The sequence below is a fragment of the Myotis davidii genome, unplaced genomic scaffold, assembly GCF_000327345.1.
Source record: "Myotis davidii unplaced genomic scaffold, ASM32734v1 scaffold149, whole genome shotgun sequence".
NCBI classification, from domain to species: domain Eukaryota; kingdom Metazoa; phylum Chordata; class Mammalia; order Chiroptera; family Vespertilionidae; genus Myotis; species Myotis davidii.
Genome location: NW_006352194.1, coordinates 1301838 through 1319422, shown reverse-complemented (window position 1 = coordinate 1319422; position 17585 = coordinate 1301838). Strand labels below are relative to the sequence as shown.

The 17585-nt window shown below is 46.3% G+C and overlaps 2 protein-coding genes across 5 annotated transcripts in view; one reads left to right on the top strand and one right to left on the bottom strand.

Moving 5' to 3' along the window:
• ARID1A (AT-rich interaction domain 1A) overlaps window positions 1–17585 on the top strand; it is a 49727-nt gene that overhangs the window by 27324 nt on the left and 4818 nt on the right. The window contains exons 4-17 of one of the 4 annotated variants that reach the window (XM_006777492.2): window positions 3238–3478; window positions 3763–3852; window positions 4877–5044; window positions 5674–5986; window positions 7391–7536; window positions 7627–7736; window positions 9629–9838; window positions 12716–12923; window positions 14040–14172; window positions 14337–14512; window positions 15397–15547; window positions 15629–15766; window positions 15849–15945; window positions 16387–17278. In XM_006777492.2, coding sequence (XP_006777555.1) covers window positions 3238–3478; window positions 3763–3852; window positions 4877–5044; window positions 5674–5986; window positions 7391–7536; window positions 7627–7736; window positions 9629–9838; window positions 12716–12923; window positions 14040–14172; window positions 14337–14512; window positions 15397–15547; window positions 15629–15766; window positions 15849–15945; window positions 16387–17278 — 3073 coding nt within the window. Of the gene's footprint in view, window positions 1–3237; window positions 3479–3759; window positions 3853–4876; window positions 5045–5673; window positions 5987–7390; window positions 7537–7626; window positions 7737–9628; window positions 9839–12715; window positions 12924–14039; window positions 14173–14336; window positions 14513–15396; window positions 15548–15628; window positions 15767–15848; window positions 15946–16386; window positions 17279–17585 lie in introns of all 4 variants that reach the window. The other 3 variants (XM_015557235.1, XM_006777494.2, XM_006777493.2) reach the window with 3 other exon arrangements.
• On the bottom strand, window positions 14700–15159 carry LOC102767176 (60S ribosomal protein L10-like). Its single transcript, XM_006777626.2, has 2 exons — window positions 15135–15159; window positions 14700–15093 (listed from the first exon to the last, which is right to left on the bottom strand). Exons 1-2 carry the CDS (start codon window positions 15157–15159, stop codon window positions 14714–14716), a joined length of 405 nt encoding a protein of 134 aa, XP_006777689.1. The 3' UTR covers window positions 14700–14713.

Below are 17585 nucleotides of genomic sequence, written 5' to 3'. Positions count from 1 at the left end.
GACGGGCTTCAAATCAACCAAATCTGAGAAATAGGAATATTAATGCTGCTGCTTTCCACACTATTGTTTATGCCTAGGTCCAGACCATGTGGGGCTGCTGTTGACAGTGGTTTATTTAGCACTTTTTCTCCAAGGATCTCAGAGCACTTTACCAAAACTGGCAGATCTCCTCAAAGTGCCTTTGTGGAGACACTTTGTCACCACACGTGTCTCCAGGGTCCTGAGAACCCAGCCTTGGGGGCTGCCAGTATTTCCTGAAAGCGACTGGGATTCCCTCAGCTGGACTGGGACATTCACTTGTGGAGAGCCTGGGTTTGCACAGAAGTGTGGCCAAAGGAGCATCCACAAGCTCTGCCCTGACTATGTAGTAGTGGTTGGTGGGTTGTGGTTGGGTTTTTTCTTTCCCTTCCTCTGATCCTCAGGTCTCCAAAAATACACACCAAATTGAACAGGGTTCCTCTGTAGAAGGCAGCAGAAAGAGAGCAAAGGGGGACTTTGGCTTTACCTATACTCTCTGAACGACTTTTAGCATGAGAATGTTCAAGTTTTACTTAAAAGACACTTAATTTTTCAAAGCCATTTGAACAGAGCCAACTTCTTGTCTTATGGATGGACCTTTGATTCCTATTGTGTTCCAAAATACACTGATTTCTTTTTCATGTTAGCAAGTAACTTTTATTAGCAAAAGCTGGTTGTTTGATCAGGAATAGAGACAGTAGGAAGGAATACTGAAGGAACTTACTGGTCCCTAAAACAGAGCATTGGGCTGTGGTTTCTGTTACAGACCAGAGATTAACAAGTGGCTTTTGAGGCCTTTCCTGGCATACATGGTTGGCTTCTCTCATCATCTTGCTGTCTCTCTGAGTTTACTCTCCTTAGCTCAGATAGCTTAGCCCTCAACATGGAAATGGAATCTTCCTCTCTCGGGGTGAACCCAGGGCTCTTCATAGTCCAGGTGCTTTAGTCCTTTGAGGGGAAGAAGCTCTTTTATGTTACCTGGAAGAAGGGCTGCTTTTTTTTTTAACATTGCTTTCAGAGAGGCAGGGAGGGAAGGACAGGAAGACTATAATCTTTTATTTTATTGATTTCAGAGAGGAAGGGGGAGGGAGGGAGAGATAGAAATATCAATGATGAGAGAGAATCATTCATTGGCTGCCTCTTGCCTGCCCCCTACTAGGGATGTGGGCCTGTGCCCTTGACAGGAATCAAACCTGGGACCCTTCAGTCCACAGGCTGGCAATCTATCCACTGAGCCAAACAGGCTAGGGCTGGAGAAGGACTTCTTGAATTCCTTTCCATGCTGGGACTAATTCTAATTGCATTTTTAAAGCATGCTATGGTGTACTAGTTCTACTACTTTTTTAAAAAATATATTTTATTGATTTTTCACAGAGTGGGAGGGAGAGGGATAGAGAGTTAGAAACATCGATGAGAGAGAAACATCGAACAGCTGCCTCCTGCACACCCCCTACTGGGGATGTGCCCGCAACCAAGGTACATGCCCTTGACCGGAATCGAACCTGGGACCCTTCAGTCCGCAGGCTGACGCTCTATTCACTGAGCCAAACCAGTTAGGGCTAGTTCTACTTCTTACAGGAAAGTTAGGATTTTCTGACTTCTCAGCTAACACTGAAAGCTGGACATAGACACAACTACACACCCACCAACCTACCTACCTACCTGCCTTGCCTTCTGGGCAAGCTTTGTTTCCATAGAACTCAGCAGAAATGCTTCCAGCCTAGTAAAGTAACCAACCTGGATACTTGGAAGAGAGCCTAAAGGTGCCCCCTGACCTCCAATATTATTCTGAGAGTCATCTTGAACTGATATTTCCACAGTGAGCTTGTTGTGGGAATAGGAGTAAACTCAAATCAGGCCTCTTCAGGTGTGTCTCTTTAAGATAACTCTTTAACTCAGACCTGACCCCTTATCCAAAGCTCTCATCCTCTCTTCAAGGTACAGTTAGTTTCTAGTCTGAAGTTAATGTGTGGTGGTGAGCTAGAGAATGAACATGGGGCAGGGAGTAGAGTTGAGGGTGCATTTCCTGGGGTGAATTTTTTTTCGTATTGAGCTCCTTATTGCTAATTTTGAAGTTTATCTAACCAAAGTTGAACTCTACTGATTATTTCAAGACAAGCAGAGCCCCCAAGTAAATACCTACTCTTCATTTTACAACTTAAAACTAGGGAGAAAACTGAATTTGTTCAGTCAATAAACATTTGTTAGGAATATAGTCCCAGACCTTTTTGTTCCTGTGCAGTATATCCCTTTTTCACCCCCTACGCCTTATACTAGTATATTAAAATATGGTAACTTGGAGAAAGTGAGTCCTTAGTAAATTCTATATAATAAAAGGCTAATATGCAAATCAATTAAACTCAGAGTAACCTGCTGCTATGATGCACGCTTACCACCAGGGGGCAGGCGCTCGATGCAGGAGCTGCCCCCTGGTGGTCAGTGCACTCCCACAGGGGGAGCACTGCTTAGCCAGAAGCCGGGCTCACGGCTGGTGAGCGCAGCTGCGGGGCGGGAGAGGGGCAGCGCATGTCCAACTATCGGCTTAGCCCCACTCCCCGTTGGGGGATGTCTGACTGCTCGTTTAGGCCCGATCCCGGTCCTAAATGGTGCAGGCTGGGCTGAGCCCAGCCCCCCCTTCCCGTGCAGGAATTTCATGCACCAGGCCTCTAGTACAGGTTATAATCATCTGAGGGATGGGGATCTGTGATTACTGCCCAAACTTGTTAACATTCTCTTGTGGCTCCTGGTACTCTCCTGGCAGTGTTTTATAAAGCTTCCTCAATGGAAAAGAATTAAAGGCTCACTGAAATTGCTGCACTCTTAAAACTGTGGAAGTTGAGGCTGGAAAAGAAAAGTACTAGATCTGCTTCTGATGGATAGGCCAGAGGTCAGCAAACTACAGATTGTAGGCCATTTACTTGTTTTTATAAATAATCAAATGGATGTGGCTGTTTCTTTATTATCTGTGACTGCTCTTTTGTACTACGATGGCAGAGTTGAGTAATTATACTTGAAGAAGACTATCTGGTTCACAGTCTAAAATATTTTTCTATCTGGCCCTTAATAGTTTGCCATACGTAAGCTATAGTATCACAACAACATAATGTGTGGTGTGCTTGTCCTTGGTTGTTTAAGGGAAATGTTAATCATGAAGTAGAATTGTTGAAAGAAGAGTCTTTCTGCCTAATATTGCTAATTGAGAATTGTGGTATGTTTCAGGATCTGTCTGGTTCAATAGATGATCTCCCCATGGGGACAGAAGGAGCTCTGAGCCCTGGAGTGAGCACATCAGGGATTTCCAGCAGCCAAGGAGAGCAGAGTAATCCAGCTCAGTCTCCTTTTTCTCCTCATACCTCCCCTCACCTGCCTGGCATCCGAGGCCCATCCCCATCCCCTGTTGGCTCTCCCGCCAGTGTTGCTCAATCTCGCTCAGGACCACTCTCGCCTGCTGCAGTGCCAGGTACCCTCAAGTGCTGGGTTTGAGGGAGAGGGGGACAGGGACTGGCTTACACCAATATCAGGGTGCCCCAGCCTTCACTGGCAGAGAAAGAATCTCTGGTCATGTCTGCAAAGTTTCTCTTCAGCATTTGAAGAAGGGAGATGGGAGCCCCTTTGTTGTAGCTCTGTGTATGTGATACTGGTAGGTGCTCAATCTTCTCAGGAGCCATTTCCAGCTCTGAATTGATCTCCTAGCTAGAATTCCAGGCTTAGCTGTGATTGGCTTTCTTTCTCTATCTGGAGCAGGCAACCAGATGCCACCTCGACCACCCAGTGGCCAGTCGGACAGCATCATGCATCCTTCCATGAACCAATCAAGCATTGCCCAAGATCGAGGTAATGGGCTTGGGAGTGGAGGGGTGGGCATGGGGGAGAGACTAAGGCTGAAACTTTTTTTTAATATATTTTTATTGATTTCAGAGAGGAAGGGAGAGGGAGAGAGAGATAGAAACATCAATGATGAGAATCATTGATTGGCTGCCTCTTGCACGCTCCCTGCTGGAGATGGAGCCCGCAACCCGGGCATGTGCCCTTGACCGGAATCGAACCTGGGACCCTTCAGTCCACAGGCCGACGCTCTATCCACTGAGCCAAACCAGCTAGGGCATAAGGATGAAACTTAACACACTGCGGACCAGTCGTTTTATGGCTGGCTTTACCCAGTGGCCAGATAGGTTTCTATTGAACGAGTACAAAAAACGTTTTACAGAAATGTTAAAGGCGCGCTTTAAATTAAATGCCCATCGCATTCTGAAGTTATTTATTACATGTTCTTACAAGCTAATATCTTTTTAAAGTATGATACTTTGTAAAACACTGTGTAATATGAAGCGAGAATTCTTGTGATCCGTCCACAATGTGTTAATTATCCTAATCTCCAAATAGCTTTTGGAGAACTGTATGGCCATGAAGTATAGGACACTTGCAACAATAATTGTGAAGTGGGCTAGCCATGTAGTTACTCCAGAACTGTGTTCTCCCACCACCATTTTTTGTTTCTCAGTGTTTGTGTTTTGATGTATTCCCCATTACATACATTGTGCCCAATTTGGTCAGCAAAATGCTAAAACTCAGCATCGAATCTTTACTCTTTAAATCCTGCGCCATTTTAGTTTTTCTGTAATTGCTATTTGTCTTTTCAACCCCCCATTTAGTAGAAAGAGTTGGTGTAATCTGGTTAATGGCTGTCATTTTGGAGGACACCTAAAATGGCACACAGTTATATAGCAAATAAGGTAGATACGTCATTCAATTACTTGCTAAATAAAATGGAGATGGTGAAGTCCTAGGATAAGGGAAAGCATTTGTTCCCATTATACAGAGGTAATAACTAATATATATGGGCACTACCCACAAATAGGTTACATGCAGAGGAACCCCCAGATGCCCCAGTACAGTTCCCCCCAGCCCGGCTCGGCCTTATCTCCGCGTCAGCCTTCTGGAGGACAGATGCACACAGGCATGGGCTCCTACCAGCAGAACTCCATGGGGAGCTATGGTCCTCAGGGGAGTCAGTATGGCCCACAAGGTGAGTATACTACCCAGTTAGGAGTACATAGAGATGAGACGAGAAAACAGTTCCTTGTCTGATATGCTGCTGTCTGGGGTGTAAAGAGTAGAACTGTTGTTGCCCTTAATTCACCAAAGCCAGGCCCTAAAGTAGGGCAGGACTGTCATCATGGGAAAATCCTTGAATGGGGATAAGGTGTTTAGCTCAAGACTGAGTACAGACACTCAATAAATGGTAATTATCCGTTATTATACTTGTTTTTAGTATAGTAGTCCTAATAGAATGGATCTTTCTTCAGAATTAGCCCTAGACAGACAAAAGATGAATGTCTTACATGTAGCATGGGAAAGAAGGTAAGAATGTAGAAAGGAAACAATTCCTGGATAGCAGCAAAGCCAGCCTTGCCTGCCAGTCCATCTTGCTCTGTGCTATCTTTAAGATGAGGGGACAACTGAGGCCCATTTTTATATGTTTCTACCCTCCCCTTAATCTTTTTTTTAATGGGGTAAAATTGGGCTCTTTCTAAACCAAATCTCAAATGATTCCTATTGTTTTTCATCTTTGGAATTTTAGAGTTTGAGCATTAGTGAGTTGCTAATGAATCACTAATCAAGTCTCTGTGTCTTCTTTCCTTCTTCTTCTCCCAGGAGGCTACCCCAGGCAACCAAACTATAATGCCTTGCCCAATGCTAACTACCCCAGTGCAGGCATGGCTGGAAACATGAACCCTATGGGTGCTGGAGGTCAGATGCATGGGCAGCCTGGTATCCCGCCTTATGGCACACTCCCTCCAGGGAGAATGAGTCATGCCTCCATGGGCAACCGGCCTTATGGCCCTAACATGGCCAATATGCCACCTCAGGTTGGGTCAGGGATGTGTCCCCCACCAGGGGGCATGAACCGGAAAACACAAGAAACTGCTGTCGCCATGCATGTTGCTGCCAACTCTATCCAAAACAGGTAAGGACTGGGAAGTGAAGAGGGCGTTAGCGTAAGGATATAAATTGTAGAATCATTCAGGTCATTGAGATACTTCTGGACCTAAATCATGTCATTATGGTAAATATGCATTTTATTAAGAGCTCTTTAAAAACTAGCCTTTCTTATAGTAAAAACACAACAAAAGTTCTGATTGTTAAATGTCATAAATTGGTATCAAATTTCACATGACCAGATATCATATGTAAAGAACTTTATAAAGCACAGGTTATTTTGATTCAAAATTAAGTCTTCAGAGTTTCTTCATTTCTTCTGTCAATGTAGTTTCTTAGTTTCCAAAATAATACATATGACTTGAATCTGTGGTATGAGAAATAAAGGATGGTAGGGTTGTGATTTGTCATTTTTCCTACTACTGTTCTGTGTGGTCCTGTGCAGTTGACTCTAGTGCTAAAGTGCACAAGGCTCATGTGATTTGGTTTAATGACTTGGAGATTCATCTCTTCTTCCTTGGCCATGGGCTTCAGTGAATATGATTCCTCTTTGTTTTTTGTTGTTGTTGTTTTTAATATATTTTTATTGGTTTCAGGGAGAGGGAGATAGAAACATCAATGATGACAGAGAATCATTGATCAGCTGCCTCCTGCACACCCCCTATTGAGGATTGAACCCACAACCTGGGCATGTGCCCTGACCAGGAACCAAACCATGACCTCCTGGTTCATAGGTCAACACTCAACCACTGAACCACACCAGCCTGGCTAATTCCTCTATTTTTGAAGGCACTGTCCTTATATTCCATTATTGGTGCCTATAGTTCTTAAAGTGATTAGTCTTATTAGGATGTTAATGAGCCAAGGTAGAATAGGGTGATTGACTGTAACTGTAAAGAGGTGGGTTTAGTTAGTACTTGAGAATGATGAAAGCACTAAGTGTGTAGTGGGCCCATCAAAAAAGAATGCCACACCTTCCCCGCTTCCGCCAAGTGCTTCTGCTGAGGGCTCCAGTTTGGTTGAGGTTGAATGTGACAAAGAGGGTAAAATTGAGCAATACAGGCCTTTTGGCATAGAGAGGGCTCTCTAAATGGAAACACGCTTGACTTTGAAGGTGCCTTAGAAGCTGGTAGTACTTAAGAGACAGGGTAGGACTTCATCCTTCAAGGAGTGTTTCCTTTAAATTGAGCTATGGTTTCCCATTTGGGGCTTGAGCCTTTTTAGAAGATTTTGTGGGAAGTGGAAGATAAAAATATCTAGGTCAGGTAGTGTGTGATTGTGGTTTGGGGGACCCATACACTTTTTCTTTGTTAGCCTAACTAGATGATCTTAACTCACACAACCCTATGTAGCGCAAGTTCAGATCTGAAAGAGTCCCTAACTCTGGTCTTTCTCGTGCTCTTTCTCTCTCTCTCCTCATCTTCTTTCTCAGGCCACCAGGCTACCCCAATATGAATCAAGGGGGTATAATGGGAACTGGACCTCCCTATGGACAAGGGATTAATAGTATGGCTGGCATGATCAACCCTCAGGGACCTCCATATCCAATGGGTGGAACCATGGCCAACAATTCAGCAGGTAAGTCCTAGTCATTGTTCAGCCCAGGAATTTCTTCCAGAGTGATCTTCATGTCACAAACCTATTGAAGAATATTTTTCTTTTTTATAGGGATGGCAGCCAGCCCAGAGATGATGGGCCTTGGAGATGTCAAGTTAACTCCAGCCACCAAAATGAACAACAAGGCTGATGGGACACCCAAGACAGAATCCAAGTCTAAAGTAATGATTTATATCTTGACTCTTCTCAACTTTCTGTCCATCCTTTCCAGTGATAGGAAGAGGGTGATTAGACTTTAGCCTATTATGACACCAAATAGATAGTCTCAGATAAGGTTGTTTCCCCTTCTTATGAAGGGTCCAAGGATAATAGCTCAGTTAATTAGGTTTGAGTTAGTCTATAATGATTTCACAGCTGTTATAGAGGAAATGCCAGATCTGCAGTGTAGATTCTCTGTGAAACTGTGCCCCCTGTCTTTGTGCATTGTTAGATGGTATTTAACGTGGGCAACAAGTTGCTCTTCTCTTCCTGTACAGTACTAAGAGCAGCAGGAAAGGTTGGTGTCCTGTATTCTATAAAATGGGAAATGAGGCAGGTGGGGTTTGGTCCTTGGCCTCCCTGTAGGCTGGTACTGAGTGTGCTGGCTGTTGGGTCATGTGGCAACCTGGAGACCTGTTCAGTGTTTGAGTCATTTAAAACATTTCTGCCCTTTGTCATACCTCATTTTTCCTATTTTATAAAGTAGGGGAAATTAAATATCATAGCAGACACCTTCTATGGACTTTCACCTCTGGCTCCCAGACCCTATTAGCCATCCTGTCTTAGACAGGATGCCATCCAAAGCCTTTCAAGCAGTTGAGAGTCCCTTTTTTGAGAGTAGGTAAAGTTTATTTTTCACTTTAGTCCATCCCATTGTCTCAAGATCATTATTTGAGTTTCTTGAGTTCTCTGAAACAGTCTATAAAAGTGTGTCTAGCCCCTGCCAGGGGCTCAGTTAGTTGGATCGTCATTCTGTACACCAAAATGGTTGTGGGTTCGATCCCCAGTCAGGGTGCATACAGGAAGCAGCTGATCAATGTCTGTTTGTCTGTCTGTCTCTCTCTCTCTCTCTCTCTCTCTCTCTCTCTCTCTCTTTCTCTCTTCCTACCCTCCCCCTCCCCCCCTTTCTCTTCTCCCTTCCTCTCTCTCTGTGAAAATCAATAAAAACATCCTTGGGTGAGGATTTATTTAAAAAGAGTGTGGCCCTAGCCGGTTTGGCTTAGTGGATAGAGCGTCAGCCTGCAGACTCAAGGGTCCCAGGTTCGATTCCGGTCAGGGGCATGTACCTTGGTTGCGGGCACATCCCCAGTAGGGAATGTGCAGGAGGCAGCTGATCGATGTTTCTCTCTCATCAATGTTTCTAACTATCCCTCTCCCTTCCTCTCTGTAAAAAAATCAATAAAATATATAAAAAATAAAATAAAAAGAGTGTGTACAGGTCCTGAGTAAGTAGTGTGGGTAGTGGTAGTGATATTGATGTCAGCTGGACAAGGATTTGATACTCAGCCCTTCTACTTAAAAGCTATGAGATCGTAGACATGGCCTCCTTGTGCCTGCTTTTTTATCTTTTAAGAGGAAGATAATTTACAATGCCTAATATGTAAATGCATCTAGCACAGCACCTAAAGCAGTGGTTCTCAACCTTCTGGCCCTTGAAATACAGTTCCTCATGTTGTGACCCAACCATAAAATTATTTTCATTGCTACTTCATAACTGTAATGTTGCTACTGTTATGAATCGTAATGTAAATATCTGATATACAGGATGGTCTTAGGCGACCCCTGTGAAAGGGTTGTTCAACCGCCAAAGGGGTCGCGACCCACAGGTTGAGAACTGCTGACTAAAGGGTTTTATATATATATATATATATATAGTCAGTATTTTCCTTCCTTTACAGGAAGAAGGTCTACCTATCTATCTTTTGGCCTTTCTGCCTTACAAAAGCAGGGCAGGTGATAGTAACCATCCCAGAATAAGAAGCTTTATCACTGCCCTAATTAAGGAACTTCTAAGACCCTTAGCATAGTCTTTGAATCTAACAAGTTCCTAAGAATCTTGACCTGCCCCTTCCAGAAATCCAGTTCTTCTACTACAACCAATGAGAAGATCACCAAGTTGTATGAGCTGGGTGGTGAGCCTGAGAGGAAGATGTGGGTGGACCGTTATCTGGCCTTCACGGAGGAGAAGGCCATGGGCATGACAAATCTGCCTGCTGTGGGTAGGAAACCTCTGGACCTCTATCGCCTGTATGTGTCTGTGAAGGAGATTGGTGGATTGACTCAGGTGAGTGCCTAGGATTTGGCTTCCCCTGTGTTTTCAACAAGCCTCTCTCAAGATACTCAGTGGTTTTACCTGGCTTTACCCTCTCCTGCTCTTTGAGTCACATACTGACAGACCTGGGAGCAAGGACTTCTAGAAAATAAGGCTTCCAAAAGGCTGAGACTTCCCTGGGTAGGATGAAGTATTAGCATTACATTTACTATATGTCTGGGGTCCCACTGGGTTACAAAGATGGGGAAAGTCTTTGGGCAATTCTGATTCCATCGGAGGCAGTCTGGCATAGTAGACAATAGCAAGATTCAGAGAGATACGCCTGGTTTTGAAACCTGTCTTAACCACTTATATGTGACCTCAATAAAGGTTCATAACCACTCAGCCCTAACATTTCTTACTTACAAAATAGTGACAGTGTACCCTGCTAGACTGTCTAAAGCTAGAAGTAATAAAGCTTTCAGCAAGATTTCTGCCACATAAATTGGTCTGCAAGATGGTACAGGGGCAGCCAGAGTAGTTGCCGACCCTTTTCAGGAAACTTTGCAGTAAAGATGAGATTTCAGGAGCTATTTAATAGAAATTGTTTGTGAAGGGGGAAGTAGGTGGGAATGTGTTTAATTAGTTACTCTGCATGGGTGACTGAAGAGAATGAATTCATCTCTGCTACAAACATCTGAACTGAATACCACCCTGAGCCTTGCCTCTGCCCTGATAGATTACAGCTTTGTTTTACTCTCAGCCTAAGAGGCAAACAGGTGAGGCAATGCTGACAGCACACTGGCTTGCAAACTTTTTCTCCAGTGTGTGTTCTGTAGTCATCAAACCAGGAGCCTGCTGTTGGTCCTGAGTTTGTGGCTGAGCTCAGGGGAGTTGTGGCTGGGAGGGATGTATTCCAAACCTTCTAAATCAGAAGAGGAAAACAGCTGTCACCAGCAGAAAAGAAAGTGATTGGAATGAAGCCAACCAACAGTCAGTTATGAATTCCTTCTCCCTTCAGGCTTAATTTCCCTCCCCCACAAAGGAAAACAAAACAAAACAAGACACGTGTGCACCGCCACATCAGTGGCGTGGGAAGCAAAGCCACAGAGGCTTCTGAAGTGACCCTGAGCTTATTCCTGCCGTTCCCCTTGGTGCTAGTTCTCACACACAGGCCTCTCCTGCCTGTAAAGAAAGGAGGGAGTTTTGGGTTAGGTTTGGCATACTTTTAATTGTGTGGGCGTCTGAATTTAAGATGAGTTAGTACAGAGAGAATCCCAAAGCCTAGGCCTGTGTTAGTTTACAAAAGGATGCCAACCTTTTAGATGCTATGTTGTAATTGAACTCTAAAGACAGTGCAGAGGAGAAACAGTGCTGTTAGAGTTAGTTTGTGAAGGCTCCAGAAAGGCAAAAGGTAAGTTCTGAGCTTTTCTGCAACATTTGTAAGTAGGGTTTAGGTAGAGGGAGGAGCCATTCCAGTTGACTGGCCCAGGTGGCCTGGAGATGGGAAGTCTGGGATGTACGCTACCAACACCATCTCCAACCTTCAAAGCTCAGCTCAGCTCAGCTCAGTTGTTACCTTCTCTAGGAAGTTTTCCTAGTCACCTTCCCTCCATCTAGATCAGTGATGGCGAACCTTTTGAGCTCGGCATGTCAGCATTTTGAAAAACCCTAACTTAACTCTGGTGCCGTGTCACATATAGAACTTTTTTGATATTTGCAACCACAGTAAAACAAAGATTTATATTTTTGATATTTATTTTATATATTTAAATGCCATTTAACAAAGAAAAGTCAACCAAAAAAATGAGTTCGCGTGTCACCTCTGACATGCGTGTCATAGGATCGCCATCACTGAACTAGATGGTTCTTCTCTTTGCTTCCTTATCACTCTTCTCTCTGGTATCATTAGTACCAGGTCAACAGATATCACAACATACTGAATTTCCTTTGTGGATTGGGACTGGAAAGCCAGTGTTCCCCACCCTTGAGAGGCAAATAAGCATCTATGATAATAAAAGCAGAATATGCTAATTAGACTGGACGTCCTTCTGGACAAAACCGGGGCTGTGAGGGAAACCTGGGTCCCGGGTGCCTGCCTGCGGCCGGAGGGAAGCCCAGGTGCCGGGTGCTTGAGGGAATCCACTGCCGGCAGCCGGGGGAAGGAAGGCCTACTCTTGCACGAATTTCGTGCATCGGGTCTCTAGTAGAATACATGAAGAAGGAGACCTGCCTGGCTAGAGCAGAAAGGGTAACTAAAGGGATTGGAAATGGTGTGTCCTAAAGCTGAGGAAAGGAGGCAGGACTAGGCTGGCTTCTGGGAAGGCACAAAAGAAGTTACAGGGTCCCAAGCATCTGGGTAATCAGGACAGTGACTGGTGAGGGAAAGGGGCTTGTAGTTACACGTCACTGAGATGCAGGGGAGTAGAGAGGCACAAGAATGTCAAATTTACAAGGAGCCTCACACTGAAAAAAAAAAAAATCGAATTTGAAAAGCCCCGGTTTGACAAAGTAAGTCAAGCAGGGTGATGTTGATTACTACACACCCCCATTTTATAAAATGTTCATTTTTATTGGTACATTTAAAATAGGATTTGGATTTGATGGTGATTGCACATACTTTTTCAGCAGTACATGTGTACAGACCATACCTTCTTAATTCTGTTCTCTAATAGTGATGTGAAATTTGCCCTGATAGTTGCAGTGACCTGTGGGAAAGAGCCTACTGAGAGTAGAGGAAAGCCAGCACGAATTTAATGTTTATTGTGGATTGTCCACCAAGTGGGGTTAATAACTTCTGTGGTTAACTGAGAATTGTGATTCTACAAAAGATGGGTACCTAGTAGTCTGATGGGGGTTGGGACTTGTGGGCAGGAAGATGTACCCTGGCTTTTCTGGTTGCTTGTGCAGGTCAACAAGAACAAAAAATGGCGGGAACTTGCGACCAACCTCAATGTTGGCACCTCAAGCAGTGCTGCCAGCTCCTTGAAAAAGCAGTACATCCAGTGTCTCTATGCCTTTGAGTGTAAGATTGAACGTGGAGAAGACCCTCCCCCAGACATCTTTGCAGCTGCTGATTCCAAGAAGTCCCAGCCCAAGATCCAGCCTCCCTCTCCAGGTAGGGGTTGGGTGAGCTCCACCAAGGCTCACCCTTCAAAGGTAGTATTCAAGTGTCCAGTCTCCTTGTTCACCAGCACCTGCCACCAGGGTGTATGCTCTGCTCTGCCCTGCCCTATCACACAGGACGCAATAGGTTGGCAGACTAAAGAACAGGCTGTGGCCACTCCCTTGGGAAGTAGTCTGCAGCAACCCTTAAGTTTTAATTCTCATTGTGTACCTGGCATCTTGCCAAGTGTTTGTAAACTAGAGAGTGGGAGGGATATTAGAGGAGTGGGAAAACTGACAATAGCAGTGAGGCAAGACCATCTGGGAGCTTTGGCCCATTGATGTCAGTGCCTTAGAATGCAGCTCAGACTAGAGCCCTGAAATCCCCGAAGAGCTGAGATGGTAATGAATGGGAAGGAAATGGTGGAGAGAGGATATGAATGGACCTCTGATGGGAGTGCCTCTGCCAGTGCTCCTTTCTGAGACGAGTCTGGGCCCTGGGCAAGCATGGGAAAGCCAGGACTCCTAGAGGATCGCTGTAAACACATGTGCTCTGGTGTTGACCTCCGAGGGTGTAATGAGTGCCTGAGATGACTCATCAGCTGGAGAGGCCCAAGCAGTGGATATCTGCTTCTGGGAATGGTAACTAATAGAAACATTAATTACTGGTGATTCTGTGCTCTTCAGCTTAGAGGAACATTTGAACCTGAGTGATGACACTGCTAGATGCTTCAGAATAGGAGCTCCTAGGCTCCTAATGTGCACTGCTCGTTTGGGTCTCCCCTACCCACGATTCCAGGGGCTTTGGGAGATTGTCTGCCAGCATTACATGGTGCAACCCGGTCCTTGGAGGGAAGTAAAGTAGGGAAGCTGGCAGAGACTCAAGGAGTCAACAGCATGGTGATGGCTTCATCACACCACTCCTATTCTCCAAATGTGAAACAGCAAGTACCATGATAGAGCCCTCAAATTCCCTGACCTGGCCTTGACATTCCCTGTGGAGAAAGGTGATTTAGGCTTTAAAGACCCTAACTTTAGCCTTATAGCAATGTTTTCTGAAGAGATCCCCGGGTGTATATTTCTGTGAGAGAGAAACACTTTCCTGCTCACCCTTCATCTCTGTTCACAGCTGGATCAGGGTCTATGCAGGGGCCACAGACACCTCAGTCAACCAGCAGTTCCATGGCAGAAGGGGGCGACCTGAAGCCACCAACTCCAGCATCTACACCACATAGTCAGATCCCTCCCTTGCCAGGCATGAGGTAAGGCCACAAGCAGAGCAGGTGGTTTGGGGAACCCTAGGCAGAAGTCCATGAGCTCCTATGCAGCCTGGTGACTCTGCTATCCAGCCAGTGACTCTCATGTGTCCTGTGTTATCAGAGGAATTGCTTTATTTGGGATTTAATTGACTTTTCTTATTCTGGAGCAGGAGCAATTCAGTCGGGATCCAGGATGCTTTTCCTGATGGAAGTGACCCCACATTCCAGAAACGGAATTCCATGACTCCAAACCCTGGGTACCAGCCCAGTATGAATACCTCTGACATGATGGGTCGCATGTCCTATGAGCCAAATAAGGATCCTTATGGCAGCATGAGGAAAGGTGACCAGTTGCTGTTGGCCTTGTACTTTTGAGGACAGAGCCAGGGAAGTGGGATGATAGCTTGAGAGTAGTTCAGGGTTCTGGTCGAGCCATCCTCTGAGATAAGGCATTTTTAAACCTAACTATCCTTCTTTATCCCCGCCTCCTTGTCTTCCTCTCCCTGGTCTCATCATCTTATCCCTTTTTTTTTTTTTTTTTTTTTCACGCGTGCAGGGCTCGCCATTTGTCCAGGGGACCACGATTAGGGATGTATTTGACCCCACAGCCATCTGGGATGAGGCGCTTCTCGGCCACCATGTCTTCAAACTCATCCGCATTAAACTTAGTAAAGCCCCACTTCTTGGAGATGTGGATCTTCTGGCGGCCGGGGAACTTGAACTTGGCTCTGCGTAGGGCCTCAATCACATGCTCCTTGTTCTGCAGCTTGGTGCGGATGGACATGATGACTTGGCCAATGTGGACTCTGGCCACTGTGCCTTGGGGCTTTCCAAAGGCACCCCGCATACCTGTTTGGAGCCTAGATTGGGGACAGCATGAGTTCAGACACGAGCATCCACCAGAAAGGGCTGTATCCAAGGTCCCTTAAGGCAACCCATACTAAGCAATGGGCTGCGTACACTACCAAGGATGCTGCTGTTTGCAGCCATTGCACACCAGGCCCCCATGGGGAACAGAGCATGGTCGGCTTAATTGGCTGCAGCCATCTTATCCCTTAACAAGTGCGTGTTCTTTGCTGAATAAGGCCTCGGTGTTAAACCTGTCAGGAAAACAAAAGGAACAACCTTGAGCTCTGAAGAGGGCATGGGTCTTTGGGGCAAGCAAAGTGTAGACTGCTAGGCTTGCTCACCTACCAGTTTGCTCACTGCCTGCCTTTCTACACCCAGCTCCAGGGAGCGATCCCTTCATGTCCTCAGGGCAGGGCCCCAACGGCGGAATGGGGGACCCCTACAGCCGAGCTGCCGGTCCTGGGCTGGCAAATGTGGCAATGGGACCACGACAGCACTATCCTTATGGAGGTCCTTATGACAGAGTGAGGTAAGCATGACCCTCACTCCTGTCTCACCCCAGAACCCCACGGCTATAGTGGGCTCCACATGTTTCTTTGCTTATGTTTAGGACGGAGCCTGGAATAGGACCTGATGGAAACATGGGGAGCACTGGAGCCCCACAGCCGAATCTCATGCCTTCCAACCCAGACTCGGGGATGTATTCTCCTAGCCGCTACCCCCAACAGCAGCAGCAACAGCAGCAACGGTGAGTGAAGCCTGGTCTCAGGGCCCCTGTGCCTCTGGCTTTGCCATTTCCTACACTGATCCTGTTTTTCTCTCTCCTGCAGACATGATTCCTATGGCAATCAGTTCTCCACGCAAGGCACCCCTTCCGGCAGCCCCTTTCCCAGCCAGCAGACCACAATGTATCAGCAGCAGCAGCAGGTGAGGAGGGTGGACTGACACACAGAGAGCCAGTTAGAAAACTGAGGTGGAAAGTCTAAGCAGCTCCCTAGATACTTTGGTGGTCTTCTCCCACCCAAATAGCCAGCTCTGCCTAAAGAGCCAAGTTCACAATCTCTTCTCTATTTGGAGTCCAGTCCAATTTCTAGTTCTCCAATGGGGCTAGAAACAGGCCTTATTTTGATTTTTGAACTTTTCTTTGTTTTTCTGCTTACAGCAAGGGAGAGCCAGAAGGGAATAGAAAATGACTCTTGCTTTCAGAGATAATTTGTAAACATTATTCCTTTGTTCTCTTGGAGTCTGTGTCTTCTCGAGGGGCAGAAGCAAGTCCAGTGTCTAGTATCACCAGCCATCTTGGCAGCTGTGGTTCTTGAGTCCCTGAGTGCAAAGTATTAACTTCCCCTCTGATTGTTCCTGTTTTAGAATTACAAGCGGCCGATAGATAGCACATACGGCCCTACTGCCAAGCGGCACGAAGGGGAGATGTACAGTGTGCCATACAGCACTGGGCAGGGGCAGCCCCAGCAGCAGCAGTTGCCGCCAGCCCAGCCCCAGCCCGCCAGCCAACAACAAGCTGCCCAGCCTTCCCCTCAGCAAGATGTGTACAACCAGTATGGCAATGCATATCCTACCACTGCCACCGCTGCTACTGAGCGCCGGCCAGCAAGTGGCCCCCAGAACCAGTTTCCATTCCAGTTTGGCCGAGACCGTGTCTCAGCACCCCCTGGCTCCAGTGCCCAGCAGAACATGCCACCACAGATGATGGGTGGCCCCATACAAGCATCTGCTGAGGTTGCTCAGCAAAGCACCATGTGGCAAGGGCGTAATGACATGACCTACAATTACACCAACAGGCAGAGCACGGGCTCTGCCCCACAAGGCCCTGCCTATCATGGTGTGAACCGAACAGATGAAATGCTGCATACAGATCAGAGGGCCAACCATGAAGGCTCATGGCCTTCCCATGGCACACGCCAGCCTCCATATGGTCCCTCTGCTCCCGTGCCCGCCATGACAAGGCCCCCTCCTTCCAACTACCAGCCCCCACCAAGCATGCAGAATCACATTCCTCAGGTATCCAGCCCTGCTCCCCTGCCCCGGCCAATGGAGAACCGCACCTCTCCTAGCAAGTCTCCATTCCTGCACTCTGGGATGAAGATGCAAAAGGCAGGCCCCCCCGTACCTGCCTCTCACATAGCACCTGCCCCTGTGCAGCCCCCCATGATTCGGCGGGACATCACCTTCCCACCTGGCTCTGTTGAAGCCACACAGCCTGTTTTGAAGCAGAGGAGACGTCTCACCATGAAAGACATTGGTAAGGAAACCTCTCTGGGTTGTGTAATCTGCCCCTTCCCATGTTATCCATTGTTCTCTCTCTCTCCTGATATTCTGGATGAGGTTAAATCTGGTTGTGTTGACTAAAACAGAACCAAAGAAATTTGAGTAAGGAAGAAATCAGCTGATTTCGGGCTTTTACTTGAAGGAATTGCTATGCAGTGATGTCCTAAGAGGGCCTAGAAGCCATGAGGAGCAGATGTGTATCATCTTTCAGATAGGAACTGCCTACATTTGCTACCTTCATAGTAGCCTGAGTGATGGGCCAGCACTGGGATTGACCACCT

Bases quoted from the DNA above. Each gene is read 5' to 3' on its own strand.
- LOC102767176 (XM_006777626.2), bottom strand. From the start codon at position 15,159: ATGGCTGCAAACAGCAGCATCCTTG. The intron at 15,094-15,134 runs GTAGTGTACGCA...GGTTGCCTTAAG, and splicing joins TGCAAACAGCAGCATCCTTG to GGACCTTGGATACAGCCCTT.